Raw genomic sequence first — 16,498 nt, 5'->3', positions numbered from 1 at the left:
ATTAAATTTTGGGCAAACTGCCATCACAATTTTCGCATCGGCATCGCTTCGGCAATTCTCTCAAATAACAATATCCAAAAATGTGCAAATGGAAATATGAATTAATCATATGCATTTCAAAAGCCTTTTATCAAAACTGTCAATCATGAATGCAGCACACGATGAAATGAATATTTTTTGGTCAATGAGTTGACAAACAATTAGTTTTGAGTTTTGTCAGATTAATTAACTTTTCACTTATTCAACTAAGTCTTAGCTAAACAACTTGAATAAATAGTGCAAGAACTTAGGCTTTAAACATTGTTTCTGTCTGGGTAAACACAACAAGCGTTGAGCCATATAAAATACTGGAAATACTGCGGGTCATTGACTGCAGGAAGTCAAAATTTCTTCCAGCACCGCGCAGCATGTCAAGCTTGTGGTAAATATCCAATGTGCAGCTACAAATTTTTGCGCCTTCGATGGGCGTGGTTGGCGTTGGCGTTGGCGTCAGGCATTTGGCGTTTGGTGCGGGGGCGTTTTGAGGTTTTTGGGCGCATGTCCTTGGTGAAATGCAAGTTAAGCCTATGTAAAACAAAAGCTCGGCCGTTGGCGTTGCCTTGTTTAGTCGACCGAGGCAACAACAACAACAATAGCAACAGCGACAGCCATGGAAAAATAAACGAAACACGAGAGCAACAACAAGAACAACAACAAACAAAGCTCATTTACACGGGAAATAGCCTAAGTGCAAAAACCATTTAAATGCAAATTAAGCAGCAAGTGAAAACATGTGAACAAAGCTGCCGTCACACGCACACACACAAAGACACCCCCACACACACTCACACTGGCATAGCATATGCAGGGAATGCACACGGCTGCCACGTATTTGGGCGCAGGACTCGGCTTTTTGGCATCGCTTTTGCCATTTGGCAGCGTCTGTGGCTTTGGTTTTGGCTTTGACTTTGCGCTTAGCATGAAACTGAAACTACGAACTAAAGCTGGAACTGGAGCTGGGGCTGCTCTAAATGCAAAATAGTTTAGCGTCGTCAGCGCCACAACAAAATGCCTGACGGTTGGCCAACCAGCCAACCAACCAACCATATGCCACACACAAGCCATGTTCATGTTGCAGGCCCATGTCCATGTTGTGATTTGAATAAATTCATATGCATAAATGGCCACAGTTTATAGTGATTATACTATAGGGCATTGCAGTCAAAGCAGTCAACTGCACCTGACACACACACACGCACACACACACACACGTACTCCGCTGATTGCCCAGTTGCTAATTGAGTCAAAGTTTTTAGCTCCCACTGCCTGTCGTTGGCTTGACGTGTTGTTGTTACTCACAGTCTCCCACCTCCTGCTGTGGCAGGCGGCGGCAGTCAATGAGCAATTGAAGCCATTGCCATTGGACAATTTCTCAGGCATGCACGTCGGCCTAATGAAGCAACGTGCTGCAGGTGTTGGCTCTGACTATGACGACAAGAACAACGACGACGACGACGACAACTTACCTGGCTTACCATTCAACGCGCTCAGTCTGGCAATGTGTCACTTTGCCGGACAGGCATTCAGTTACTTTGGCATCGGGTGTGCATTCGGGCGCCAATAACCGACAATTGCACTCACCAGTTGAATGAGCTCAGTCGTTCAGCCGCAGTTGCAGTCCAGACTATGGCCTACGGCCTGTGCATTCGAAATTGTTCAAGTACGATATGCGATAGCCTTTGATTACGCTACACCATCCGATGTGTTGTTAGTTCACTCGGTCTGTGTGTGTGTGTGTGTGTTGGTTTTATTTATGCGAACTAAACAAACAACCAGGCACGCACAGCAATCGACTCGACTGAAGGAGAAAAACAAAACACACTGCACTAGCAGGTATTTTCCATTCTCCATTTTCAAATCTCAATTATTTTCCCTCCCCCTCAAAAATGAGAATGAGAAAGAGTTGTGTTGTGTTGTGTTGCGTTGCGTTGTTCAAACATACCACTTTTCGAGTACTATTTTCTATTCACTCACATTCAGTATGCGTTCAATTCAATTCACTGCTGGGAGCTAGCAAACACTCAATTAAATGGCAAGCCGATGTTTAAGTTACGTTTACATTCAGATAAGTACAAAATTATTACGCAAAGTGATATTTACCTGTAATAACATATAATTGCGTATTTTCATTATTATGAAAGTGAAACACTTTTAATGTCATTGATATTTATCATTTCGTTTGCTCACTTCCACGTGAATCGATTCTCATATATTATTCTATTCTCTCTCTCGCTTTTATTTAACAAATTTTGTAGCAAAACTTTAGAGGAATATGAAATCATTATAAAATAAAAACTCTCAACTGCTGACTTATTTCGCTCATTAAAAACTTTTGTTTTGTGAGCTAGTTAGTTAGATAGTTAATAGAATTTCATAACGCAATCAGAATAAACGAAATTTATATGTAAAATTGTGCTACACATAAGAATAGAAGCATGCAGAAAGTTTTGTCCTGTCGCAGGACCACGAGCACATCATGATTGTGCTCACAGTTCATTTGATATTAATATGGACACTCGTTTTGGGGCTGCTGTTGTTGTAGCTAGCTATTCCAGCTGATGTAGTTGTTGTTGTTGGAGCTGATGTGGTTTCTGGCTGTCGCTTCTGCTGCTGCTTTTACCGCTACATATGTTTTCATTTGTTTGACGCTGACGATGACAACCCTCATCAAAAGTTGGTCCAATGACCGCTCGATTGTTCGGGCGACTGGTCAACGGCTGTTGACAGGCCACTTTGACATTGTATGTGGGCCTGTGTGTGTGGGTCCTGTATGTTGTCCGTATGTATGTGTGTGAGCAGATGGAGAATGATATATAATTAAAAGTGAGGGGCGGACTGAGAAGATAGGCAACGTCAAAGGCTAGGCAAACTTTTGATGGCACTCACGCACAATTTAACTTAATAACAGAAGGAACAAAAGATTGCGATTCTCAACATAAAAGTAAACAAGTCGCATTCAGGTAATTCATTAATCAACTGCCACCTCGCTGCCTGCCACCCATAAAAGGCGAAGAAAGAACACGCCACATTAGAGCAAAGCAATTGAAAAAAGCAAAAAAGTAGAAGTGAAAAATAAAATGTGTAATAAAAAGAGTGGAAAAGTCAATGAAAATCAAGTGCTCGAGAGCCCGAAAAGCCAAAGCAAAAGCAAACTATATATGACGACTGGGAGCCGCAGAGCACCGCACCGCAGGAGCGCAAAAGTACACACACATGGAAATACACACACGAATGTCATTTGTAGTAATTGAAATGCTGTCGAACAAAGCAAAAATCGCAGAAAGCCAGAGCGAGAAAGAGAGAGCGTGTGTGTGTGGATTCGTGTGTGGAGTAAGTATAGAAAATGCCAAGGGGTACAGACTTTGGAGTCTAGGCTGACGATGTCGGTCTCGTAGCGCCACAATGATTTCTAGCTATACAAACTGACTTCCGCTGCTGACTGCCAGGCGAACAGAAAAGTCAATGGCAATAGCGACGGTGAAAGCAACAACTACAACAATGGATGCACAACAGATGTAGCTTCCATTCAGACGACGACATGTCGAGCATGTGTTGAATACGTGTTTAACACGGCCAAACGGCGTCGACGCCATCACTTGTACTTGTACTTGTGCTTCTGCTATGTAAGTAGTAATTGTATTGTATGCCATTTTGTGCACCACAACAGCAGCAGCAGCAACAGCAGCAACAGCCAAAATCACCAGCAACTTGCCACCATCACCACGATTATGTCGCCGCCGCGTTCAAGTGTAAGCTGCGTGTGCAATCGTGCGCAGTCTGAGGCGATGATTTGAAGGGGTTGCGTCGTCTCGTCTTTGGGCATTAAACGCCCCCGCGGCTTAAATGTGAATTTTGAATGACGTTAATGCGGCTTAGCTGGAATCTGCACACATCACACACTCTCATACCCACAACAGCACCTGCTCCCATGCCACAATTCATGCAAATAGACAACCCCAGGCAAAAACATGCCATACAACTAGATTTTTTATTGCATTTTGTATAGATTCGAATGTGCGATGTATGTGCACATAGTATAAGTGAAATATGTATGCGTGTGTGCCAGCTGCTCACATAAAAGACTTTAAAGCCACAGGCTATAAAGTACGCACGCAATCGTGTGGCGGCGATGGCGATGGCGACGGCGACGTTGGCGTCAGCGTCAGTCAGGCGCGGCAACACCTCGTATACGCAACTTTGGCTAATTGCTGTATTTATGTGATTGCTGTTGCATGTGTGCCAGCGTTTATGACTGCTGCGGGCGATTAAATGGATAAATGCACTGATTAAGGCCATGAGATCAAGTGAAGAGTCAAAAAGATAAATGTGCAGACGACTGCTAATAAGATTATTTATCTACAAAATCGAATGCTTGTTTCGTGATAATTCATTACGACTACGCTTATAATTTACTTTAATTAATTTTTGTAAACATTCTTTATGATTTTATAAACATTCGATGTACCTATTTACATAAAGTATTTGAACTATTGCAAATACAATGCTCAAATTCCAGTTGAAGCTTTGGTAAGCTGTGGAAAAATTCAATAATTTACGCACATTTAAGTATTCTTTTAAATTATATAAATTTTGCAATGAAACTATATATTTTTTTATTTTACCAAATATTTTAAAATTAATAAAGGAAACAATATTTAATAAAATATGCGACTCACGCAAATCATACATAATTTAAGTCCAAGCAAACTTGAAAATGTCGCTACAAGAAATCAGATCGATATAAAAGTTGTTAAATATTTATTATTAACACAAAAAAAAAACATGTTCTGCATTATTTATTGAGCGTGGCAATATGAAAATGAAGCCCATCAAAAAGATAAGCTTTTTAATTCATTACCTTTAAGAGGGCATTTAACCCATAGTCCATTAGCTGCACTCGAGTTGCAGTTGCCTGCTCTAACACTTGCCATGGTGCGCGCTTTAACAAAAAGTTGCACCTACCCAAACACTTTGCAACATTGACCAGCATGTCCCTTTGGCAATGGCTTTGGTTTCAATGCTGCATTTCGTTTCGTTTCGTTTTGCTTCGTTTCGATTTTATTTGTCCCGTCTCCTTCTTTTATTCACTTGGTGTGAGTGTGTGTGTGTGAATTGAACCAGACCGTATGTACACATGTGTGTTTTAACAGCAGCGTCTCTCTTTGTGTGCGTGACTAGCTGGCACAGCTGTCGCGTGTCGCCATTATTTTACGTTAATTAAATAAGCGAAATTGAATTCAAACCAAATCAAACACGCTCGTTCAACTCAAAAATGTACATAAAATAAGTACGACGCATATAAATAAATAAAACTACATTTCATGCTATTCCGCATTATACACTTTTATAATGTTAAGTGAAAGCTGATGCTCTACATTTATTAGCCATCATTACGGTTTAAATATTAAAATTCAAACAAACATAGCAATTATTGAAAGATCCATATATTTGAATTATTAAATAAATGTGTTCCAAGTGATGAAGAGTTGTAGTCTGCTGAGAATAAATTGTATTTATTATTTATACGCTCAAAAGAAGACATTTCTGTTAACGTCTCAGTCTGATTGCCACTTAATTTGTCGCCTGCAAATTGCTTGAAGCTTAAATGAATCGTGACTTTTTAATGGTAAAATGCGAATAAGAAGAAAATAACACGAAAATATGCATAAACATGTTTTTTTCTGTGAACCTCAAAAGTATATTATAATTTGTGCATTTCACAGAGTTGTTGCCATAATTTGCAGTTGCCAATGCGCAAATCGAAATCGAAATGCAAATGGAAGTGCGAGTGCAAAAGCGGGTGTGAATGTGAGTTTGAGTTTGAGTTCGAGTGCAACTGTGTGAATGCTTGAATGCACTCAAACACTTTTGCTGCTTCGACGGATTTCAATAATGCAGCAGCGCAACTTTCTGAACAGGTTGCGAGCAAAATGTGGGCGAAGAAAATAAAAGGGAAACTGTCTAGATGGACTTTCAATGCGCCAACGATTTGATGCTGCTGCTGTTGAAGCTGCTGCTGAAGCTGAAGCTGGCTATGGCAACGGTCAGATAGACAATTGATGCCGTGCATGGGTTAGCATTCATGTTAAATGCTGCCAGTTGGCAAACGTGACTCTCCACTTGTCCACCTTTCGACCTCTCTCTCTCTCTCTCTCTCTCTGTCTCTCGATAAGGCATTCAATGCTTATGCTTTCAATGTATGTGAGTGTTGTGTATGTGAGTGCACACATTCAATTGGATATTCAAATAACTTGAAATCGCATTTGTCTGCGCGTGCAGGTGAAGCCAGCACGTCCACATTCTGCACTTAAAGCCAATGATTTGGATGAGTTATTCGACGCTTAAGTAAATTTAATAAAAGCCATGTTACGAGTACACTCGCACACATGTTCATACATTCGATTTGCCCCCCATTCGCTTCGCCTTTTGGGGTCGGTCGCCTCACCCAGTTACTGTCACAGACAGAGAATACCATTTGGGTTTTCAATTAAATTTATGGCTAGCAAAAGCCATGAACGCCTCACCGCTCCACTTTAATGCCGCACAAAACTGACGACTGGCGAATGGCAACTGGCAACTGGCGACTGGTTACTCGTAACTGGTAACTGGCAACTGGTAAAGTTCATTTTGGCGTAAAGGACGAAAATCGATTAGATTCAAATCTTTTAATAAGTTTCATTTCCGTTTTGTGTTTGGCTTTCGTTCAAGCGCTGTCTATGCCGACCTAACTTTTCCGAACCATTCACCACACCTAACACACACACACACACATGCATCCCTTCGCTCTCTCTCTCTCTCCCCCACTCAGCCCTTTAAGTCTCTGTTTGGCAACGGCATTCGCTTTGTGGCTTTAAGTTTTGGTACAGTCTATTAGCTTGTACAAGCGTATGTTGTATGTAGCTGGTCGCGGTATGGAAATTGCGGTTAAATTGCTGCCATAAATGTTTGGGCCATGGCCATAGGGCCGATCAACCTACAATTGTCGGCATTCAAGAGGTTGCCAAGCAAATTAGGCCAACATAATAATATGGCTACCATTCCCATTCCTTTGCTCTCTCTCTCTCTCTCTCTCTCTCTCTGCCACATAAACACACTGAGTAAATAACTGCCTGCGATTGACGACGATTGGCTGGCCGGACAAACAGAATCGATTTGCATCGATTGTTGGATATTCGGTTATTCGTTTGCCACAATGCAAATGCGATAATGATTATGTCGCTGTCGCTGTTGCTGTCGCTGCTCGCGGTCGCTTGCTCGCTGGTTGTGTGTGTGTGTGTATGTTCGACAACAGCAACAGATAATCAACACCACCCAACACACACTTCGTACACTCCTAAGCTACATTCATTTTTGATAAGCCTGTCGGGCGGTAAAAGCCACGTGCGGCATTTTCCAATTGAAACAATCTACATGAAATATAATATAATTGCCGGCAAAGACGAGGCATGTAATCAGTCAATCAAAGCACTCAGATATATATGTATATACGGTTAGGTAACACAGTTATACACAGTTATGCGCCTTGGCTAGACAAAGTTCTCAAGGCAGACCACAATTAGCTTGACAGCTGAGAACAAAATCACCTTTCAAAATCAATTTGCGCTCTCCAAACAAAAGGGATAATGATACACAGAATCGAGGCTTTACAAAACCCAACCAGGGCCATTACAAAACACACACACACACACACTTGCATGCAGACACATTTAAGATACACATTTGCACACACACACGTAAAACTGTGTTGTGCACACGTCCCAAGCAGACATTCGATTCTGAGCAGCGCTTTCAATGCTTTTTGGTTTGTCTTTTTGGTAGTCTTACGGCCGTTCGGTCTTTCTTTCATTTCAGGTGGCTTAATTGGCTGTGAGATGACAAAAGCACCGCAAACACACGCACACACACTCTGCCACACGCACACTATCATGTGTGACAAAAGACACACCTTAGCTAGAGTCCAAGCGAACTCGTTTAACAAATCATTCGCAGTGGAATTGGAATTTCCCAAAAGTGTTAAGAGATATTATGGTAATGTTTCTGAAGTCACTAAACTGTTTAAAATATATATAATTTATTTATTTTACAGTATAAATATATATTGCATTTATATCTGAGTATTTAGTTATTGAATACATTCTTTTGTTTGTTTTTTAGTGTTGTTGGAATTATACAACTTACTTACAACTTACAATGATGTTATATGAAAATCTTGTACGTCATTAAATGGTTTGAAAATATGATATTTATTTGTTTTTCAATATAGCATATATCAATATACCATATATACTTTATATCAGAATTTTAAGTAAAAGATTTTGGGATTCAACTTAATACTTACTTTTAAGTTCGGTTTCAAAACTTGTAGCTTTAATGCTACCAAATTGAATTGAATTTCCTGAAACAATTCCCATTACTATTTACAGTGAATGATGTCAGTGTTGGGTCAGAGGCCGAAAGTTTCGTCTAATTCTGATTTCTTTGTTGCCCTTACTCCACTTCGCACTTTTGTTTTGCTGCCGTGAAAGCTTTTGTCACATTAACGACATAAGCAGTGACAGTTGGAGAAGTCAGAACGCAGGACACACAGGATACGGGACACGCAAGAACACTCGACGAGCCTTTCGCACGTTACTTTAGCTTTGGCTCTGGCCCGGGGCTTAATCTATTCCCCATTCAATGTATCGTCTCATACTTGCTGTCATGCACTTAAATGTGGTAGATATATCTGCAAGAATGTGTCTGTGGCTAAATGAATATTAAATAACAATTAAAAATAATCGATATGCTTGGCCGGAATGTTGGACAATTAAATTTAGAAAATTAAGTCCAAAAAGTCCCCTATCCGAGTGCCCAAAACAATAACAATTATTCACAACGGATTAGAGCTGTTGGCAAACACGTCGACACTTGGCCAACATTTTTGTTGCTGCTGCTACTGCTGCTGCTGCAAATTACAAATCCCATTGGCCCATTGCTGTTGCTGTCAGTTGTTTGCCATTGCTGTTGCTTGAAACCGCAGCGCAAACTGTTTGTTTAATTAAATTGCAAGAGGCGAGCAGTGGCAAAAAAAAAAAAAAACATTTTACTTTCTCGTTTTTGTTTCTTTTTCTCTCTCTCTCAGCCAAATGACCAAAGTTATGGTGGAAATCATGAGCCCGAGACAGCAAACCACCCGCACAATACTTGCCACTCATTTGTATTAATTGAATAAGAATTGTACTGCAATCCAATATTATGCTGGTCTACTTACTGCCTTCTATGTACCTTCGACTCGAGCATAAATAGAGACCCAAGTGGCACTTCGTTTTATATCCGAAGCATTTTATTTTTATTTGCTTTGCGCGTCTTTCGTCTGCGTTTTATTTTCATTATTTACTATTATTTCGCTTCTCTTTTAAATTACGACACCGCATACGTGTTGCCTCCCTCGCTTGTGGCAACATAATTGCACTGTCACGCCCACAACACAACGCCCCCAACGCCCACTGTCGGCTATTACCACGCATCGCCACGCGGCAATTGAAATTGAATCCGCTTCCAGCTGGCAGCTATGTGATGTGTCCTTGTTACAGCCAAGGATATATGCTATCTAAGCTCTCCCATATTCACACCTGGAAACGTGTCGAGTTTTCATGATATCCACTTAGAAATCTACGTCCATTAATTGAAATCAACGTCATGGCCACTCGATTCGATTATTATTTCAGTACAAAACTCAAAATAATTACAACACTCGTTCAACTCGAATATTTAATTACTCAGAAATCCTGTTTTGGTTATATCTGTTGCCAATGGCGATCAACGAAAGCCCATTAAATATGAATAATGACAAACTCACTGAAGATTATCATTGGCCACACTCAATCCTTCCCTCGATTATATATCATTTTTCCACTTGCGCAACAGTTCCATAAAATAAAATACACTCCATTGGATACTTGACATTTGCAAGCACATTGATAAGATAATAAAGTACGAAATACGCAGCGAATAAGTAGTTCTTGGTATTAAATAAACAATCTAATGCTACGGAAATGAACGAGTGAACGTTCAAAGGAAAAACACGCACAGCCCGAAGCTAATCAAGTTTGAAGTTTCCGCTTTCGCCGACCGTGAATAGAAGAATCCAGCATAGTATAACTCAAGTCTATGGCAGTGACAGTGCTTCTTGTGCGCGCTTGTCCTGGGGGGCAATTCACGTAGCTACTTTTCCTGGAAATCTTAAGCGTCTAATACTTTTTACTTCGTGCGAACTTGCAACACAAATAAATCGCAAGTGAACTCAACTAGAAGTTGCCAATTACATAAACTTGTTACAGCGGCGGATGGCTTCCATTTGCTTATTGGAATTTAAGAATTTGAATGCATGCCAAACATATATCCAGTTGACTATTTTACAGGGTATACAAACCAATATATTATTTGCTGCAATTGATTAAATTTACGCAATTTAATTAACAACTAGAAACTGGTGTTCATTTGCTCTTTATTTGCCATGAACTTCGCCTGCTTCTACGAAGTGTAATCTAGATCAAGCAACACTCAATATTAAGTATACGCTTAGTGGTCGTGGCTCCACTTCAGCTTCAAAGGAAAGGAAATTGAAAGCCTAGCTCGTTCGCAGAAGTGTTAAAAGGCATTGCGTAACATGAATCTTATTTTATTAATACGAGTTGCACAGAATACGAACTATGAGGCTATCTTTTTATGCTATGTTCTCTACAATTAGAGTAAATGTGCCTACGCTGCAGGCAAGTATTTGGGACCAGAGAGAACCTTAGATGGAGTCTGAGACTGGGCTTGGCCCACCTCTGCTGCGACTGGCGCTGAGCTAAAGTCCAGCACTGGTGCCACGCCCTCGTCCGAACTGCGTGAACTGCCGCCCAGAGCATCGAACTGCTTCTGGATAAGCTGCTGGGCACGCACAGCATCCTCGGGAGTGCGGTACTTGACAAAGTGCACCTCGGGCTTGTGTGTGTTACTCTGGTTCTCGGTCTGCAGCCTCTGAGCCAGCTCACCGACATCCGCCTGCTTGGTGAGCACATAGATGGCGGTGCGTTGCTCACTCGACTGCTTGGCCAGCTGGAGTGCGGCATTTGTGAGACCTTGTTGTTCGGGTGACTTGATGAAGAGCACGCGAAGATTACGCTTCAGCATCTGGGCAATGTTCTGAGTGGCCTCGCGATCGGCGAACTCCTCTTCGGGTGCGCTATACGTAAAGAATTCTTTGTTGAACTCATCGCCAATCAGCTGTTGCTGCTGCTGTTGCTGTTGTTGCTGCTGTTGTTGCTGCTGCTGCAGTTGCTTCTGTTGATGTCCCTCTCTGCTGAATCCCGTTGCCTCATTATCAATTAGTCCAGCAAAACGACGGTCGACGCCAGCCGTCTGATAATTATAACCCAACTTTGCTGCGCTTGCAGCAGCCACCAACAAAAGTAACTGCGAAAGAGAGAACAAAAAAAAATAGTTAGTTGTATCCACGGTGATATTTGGGGATTTGGGACTTACCAGAAATCCACGCATCATGAGCTTAAATTAGTTTTGTTGCAGTGTGGATCTGTTGCGTGCTACTCGAAGTTGCAAACTGGCGTGCAGTGTTGAGGGTTTGCTGATTTTTATACGCTCATTTAATTTCGCTGGACCAAAAAAATAGCGAAATAGTGAAAATTCGTAAATTGTAACTATGATAAATGATGCGAACGCTTAGCTGAAGATTCGGTTTCGGTTTCGGTTTCGGTTTGAGTTTCTGTTTTGGTTTCAATTTCAGTTCCCATTTTGATTTCATGCTCGATTTCAGACTGTTGCAATCAAAACAACGAAGATGTCGAACACAACACAACACAACACAAGACAGCAAAACACAACACATGTTAGGAGAGAAGACAACAAACACTATACAACAAGCCGCAGTTAATCAAAGATAAATGAGCATTTAAGCGTTAACACTGCGCCTCGAGGCTGCCCCAGTGGGGCGTTGGTTGCTGCGCTGTTACATAAACTCCAACTCGGCCAAAAAACTACTCGTGTTTCGGCGGTTAAACTACAAAGCGACTGTGTGCCACCAAAACTATGCGGAAATATGCATAATTAATTAATTAGTCAACAGGCAGCCAACGAACCAGCCAGCCAACAAGTCGGCAAAATGATTTTGATATTGCATTTCTTTGTTGTTTGTTATTTTGATTTTGAATTTGGCATTTCGTACGGCAAACACTTGTAACTATTTAAGTATTTAAGGCAAAGTGCCAACATAAACAAACCAACTAGATACGCTGCTCGCTGGCTGGTCAAGACAACAAGCACAACTGGCTAAGAGCAACAAATTGGCACATTGTCTTGGCAACAAATGCGCTTAAATTAGGCATAAATGGCTCCTTGGAGACATGCACTACATAAACACTACTGCTGCATAAATAATATTTAACAGCAAATACGAATGAGCACGCTCTTTGTTCTCTGTTCTCTGCTCTCCGCTCTCCGCTCTCTGCCTGATGCCTAATATTGTTTCCAGGCTTTTGCTAGGTAATTGTCTTGATTGCCGCACATAAATCTGATTACGTCTACATGTGAGTATGTGAGCACTTCTGTGTGTGCGTGTGTAAGTATGTTTATGTTATAGTGGCATAGACGATGCGCTCTAATTGATAATGATTCAGGCAGTCCACAGCCAAATTGCTACTTAGCTGTCAATTCAAATTCATCATAAACAAGCCGAGGCAGAAGACCCAGATTCCAGAATGTTGCCTGCTCAGATTTATAGACGCAACTAAGCAAACAATTCTATCATTGTCCTGGGCAAACAACAGCGACCAGCAACAGGCTAAACCAGGTCCACTCACAATGCCTATTTATGCACATAATGAGATGCCATGCATCAGCATAGACACAGCAGCCAACCAAGCACAGTGGTACGAATAGGCTCAATTTGTGATACAATTATAAACAATTAATATTTCATTTAATTACTATTTAAATATATATTTTAAACTATTATTTATAATTATTAAATATTAATCATATATTTGGAATACATTTAGTTTCGACAGCCGTCAACTTTGACCTTTTTCTGTGCACCACTATGCGACGGAGTGTGTTCGTTTTGTAGGGCATTGTGTGTACACGGCAGCCATTAGCCATCGCCACTGGCCACTGGAGGGCAGCATTTCCATTTATAAATACTTACAATTTGTTAAAATACAATATAAGAAAATTTTGTCACAGCCTCGAGGCGCAACATCGCTTAATTTAATCACTTTTGTTTCGAGGGGAGGCAGCAAATAGCAAATCGCCAAATACAAAGAGAAAGAGACACAACAAAGCTGTGAGAGAGATGGCTGTCTAATAGACCCAGAAAGTTTTTTGGGGACTGTTGCTGAGGCACCTGTCATGCCATTGGATATGGACACCCGCCAAAAGCTGCGTGTCCAAAGTTAAATAACATGGCCTAGGGTCACGTTGCCAGGTGCGCTTGTTTTTCTCTCTTCTCTCTGTCTGTCTTTTCTCATTCCAGTTGCTTGTTTATCTTTTTGGCCAAACGCAAACGCAAACAAAACTAAGCTAAAACAATAACAAATAGCAACAAAAAAGCCAGTTATCTGCCAAGATGTCGAAGCATCAATACCCTTGCCAATGAAAAGTATTTGAATTTGTTTGCCAGGCATATTTCTCGATGTTACCAATGTGCTGATGAAAGTGATATACCTTGGCACACAGAAATGTGTCAGAGAGTCAAAAGTTGCCACGAAATAGACGAGAGCGTTAAAGTAAATTATAAGATTTTCTTTAGGCTACGCATATTGGGCTGTGGAAATTCAGTGTCTATCGATACGAATTCCAAATCTGGAGTGGACTGGGTAATTGATAGCAGCGTGTGCGGTGTTAATTAAAATTTTCGAAGCCACGCGTTCAGCGTTGTTCGACTGCCCTATAAATCATGACATCAACAGCAACAGACAAAGAGAGAGAGAGGAGGGTGGAGAGAGAGAGAGAGCAGGCGATAGAGAACAACCATAGATACATGTGTAGTATATACTAGCTAATCATGGCAATTACAGCGACTAAGCACATAAACCATTATCGGTATTAAACGTATGCTTTACGACCAAAGGTTAACATTGCCACCATAATTACAAACACACACACTCAAACACTCGCACGCTCGCACACTCCCATCCACTCACACAAACATTCATATGCAAACACTGTCATGCATTATCAGTTTGGCTGGCAAGTGGCCTAAAACAATTGTAGTTGAATAGTTGGCCACAAATTGTTTAGAGATGTGGCTGCTCTCTTGGCCACTTATCGCGGCTCAATTAAAACGCAATTATCAACAAATTACCAAATGACCAGCAATTGACATTTGTGTCTGGCGCAGGTCAAAGTGCGTTAGCCCAATTTTAGCATTGGCAAAAACTGACCAAAAATACGCATTAATTTTAATGAAGAGTTCGCGTCGTCGTTACTGTGACATCAACATCGACGACAACGACGACTGCGAATGAGACTTTGTCTGTGACTGTGACTCTGACTCTGACTGCGACTGCGACACACGCGACCCCGGGCAGTTCATTAAAGTGTCAAATACTTTGGCTCGCCGAAGATGTCATGTCCGAAGACGAGCCCCGATAACCCCGCGTTTGGACAGAGAAAAAGTTGTTAAAAAGCAAGCAGCAAATAACGAACAGCAGCGGATAAGAAATATGGCAACAAACCTGTTGCCTGTTGCTGCTGCTGCTGCTGTTGCTGCTGACGACTGCCAACTGTCGACTGCCAACTGCCGACTGGAAACTGCTGCTGAACGCCCCAAACTGACCCGGGCCAAGTTAGCTGTCATTATTAACGTGTCATAAATCAAAAACTTGTTACTTGTTGCCAACTTATTTGCATGTCTGCGACGACAGCGACAACGCCAACGACAACGACAATACACACACACACACACATATTGTTATGTTCAAACCACTACCAACTTGTTATAAGTAATAATCTTTGCTATTAAAGTTTATCCATCAGTTTAATTGCGCATACGCAGTGTGTGATGGCCAGTGGACGAGCTTCTTCTTCTCACCTAAATATGATTGATGAAGCAGTTACATACGCCAATTACGTATTGCAACCGGGCCCAGAAAATGTTGGTTTACGAAACCATCCACTTAAGTATACTTAGTAAAGCTGAAATTGCCATTTAATGGGCTAAACCCGAAATGATATGCAAAATTGACAGGCCAAGTAAATGAGTGGCAAAATCGTTTTGTTTTCCATTTTACTATTCATTGGCATTTTAAAGCATGAGCCTAAAATTATGCCAGCCTCAGGCTTCATTGACAGACCAACATCATCGTCATTCTCAACGCCAACGCCTGCCAATGCCAAAGACATTGACGTAAAAGCAAAGCCCGACCCAAAGACGTTGCCCGCCCTCTTACTGACTGCCTGCCTGTCTGTCCTGAACGCTAAAAACAATTAGTATGACAATTTATCATATGCCCGCAGCCAAATGATTTATGAAGGCCCAGGCTGCCTACCATACTACGTAACATTCAAGAAATGCTCGTAACTTGCCCATTTTGGCCTCCTCTCCTGCGAAACAAGCGTTTTGTGTAGGCCGCAATTTTTATTTGTTTTTGCGGGTGCGTCCGATGTTTGCTCATTTCCTTCCTTCCTATGTGATGCCTTTGCCGTTGCGTTGCCGTTGCCCTTGCCGTTGCGTTGCGCAATTTATAGTTAATAAACATTTCCGGCCAACGAAAACTTTTACGCGCCTTTTTTGGGGCAACACTCCCCTCGAGCAAAAGTATCCTTCAATAAGCTTGCTTCACATGGTCGTTTGCCTATTTACGAGCGATTGCCCCTATTTATAGCCTCAAACTACTAACTCTAAATAAATTAACAAGAAATCTTCAATGCAATAGAGCGTCAAATAAATACGAACTTTAAATTTGTAATTTAGAAACTTAGTTCAAGCTATTTCTTAAACAAAACCATTTTCCTAAGAGTCTCTTTAAGAATACCTGAAAAAAACTTGCGTACAATATTAGCTTAAACTATTTTCCGGCTATTCAATAAGAATTCATTTAGTTCATAAACATTCCATTCTTTTAAGCATTCACCATCGATAGCCATTTCCATAATAACATTTATAACGTCGTTATCCTGGCATTATGCTTGGAACAAACACGATTCAATACATCCCTCTAGCTACAGCTTTTGTTGTGGCATATTAATTGGCTTTAATTAATTATATTTTGTTAGCACCTGGCCAAAATAGTGTTGCATAATTAATAGCTTTTAGCCAAAATAGCACTTGGCTAGCATTTAGGAAAAGAAAAGAATATTCCAAAGAGCACATGGTGCGGAAATTGGCTCGAAATCGTTAAAAAGCTTAAGTGAAAGTGGAGAGTTTGCTGTCTAAGCTTTTGTGTAGAGTTCATAAGAGCAAGGTTCATTACTTCTTTGA

General features: G+C 41.1%; 1 protein-coding gene across 1 annotated transcript; it reads right to left on the bottom strand.

Moving 5' to 3' along the window:
• Positions 1-10,720: 10,720 nt before the first annotated feature.
• On the bottom strand, positions 10,721-11,712 carry LOC117573493 (mediator of RNA polymerase II transcription subunit 15). Its single transcript, XM_034256721.2, has 2 exons — positions 11,548-11,712; positions 10,721-11,478 (listed from the first exon to the last, which is right to left on the bottom strand). The coding sequence occupies exons 1-2, from the start codon at positions 11,563-11,565 to the stop codon at positions 10,780-10,782; spliced, it is 717 nt and encodes a 238-aa protein (XP_034112612.2). The 5' UTR covers positions 11,566-11,712; the 3' UTR covers positions 10,721-10,779.
• Between the last annotated feature and the right edge of the window lie 4,786 nt (positions 11,713-16,498).

The sequence above is a fragment of the Drosophila albomicans genome, chromosome 2R (genome assembly GCF_009650485.2).
Source record: "Drosophila albomicans strain 15112-1751.03 chromosome 2R, ASM965048v2, whole genome shotgun sequence".
NCBI lineage: Eukaryota > Metazoa > Arthropoda > Insecta > Diptera > Drosophilidae > Drosophila > Drosophila albomicans.
Note: the sequence above shows the minus strand (reverse complement) of the source record. Positions and strands in the feature narration are given on the sequence as shown.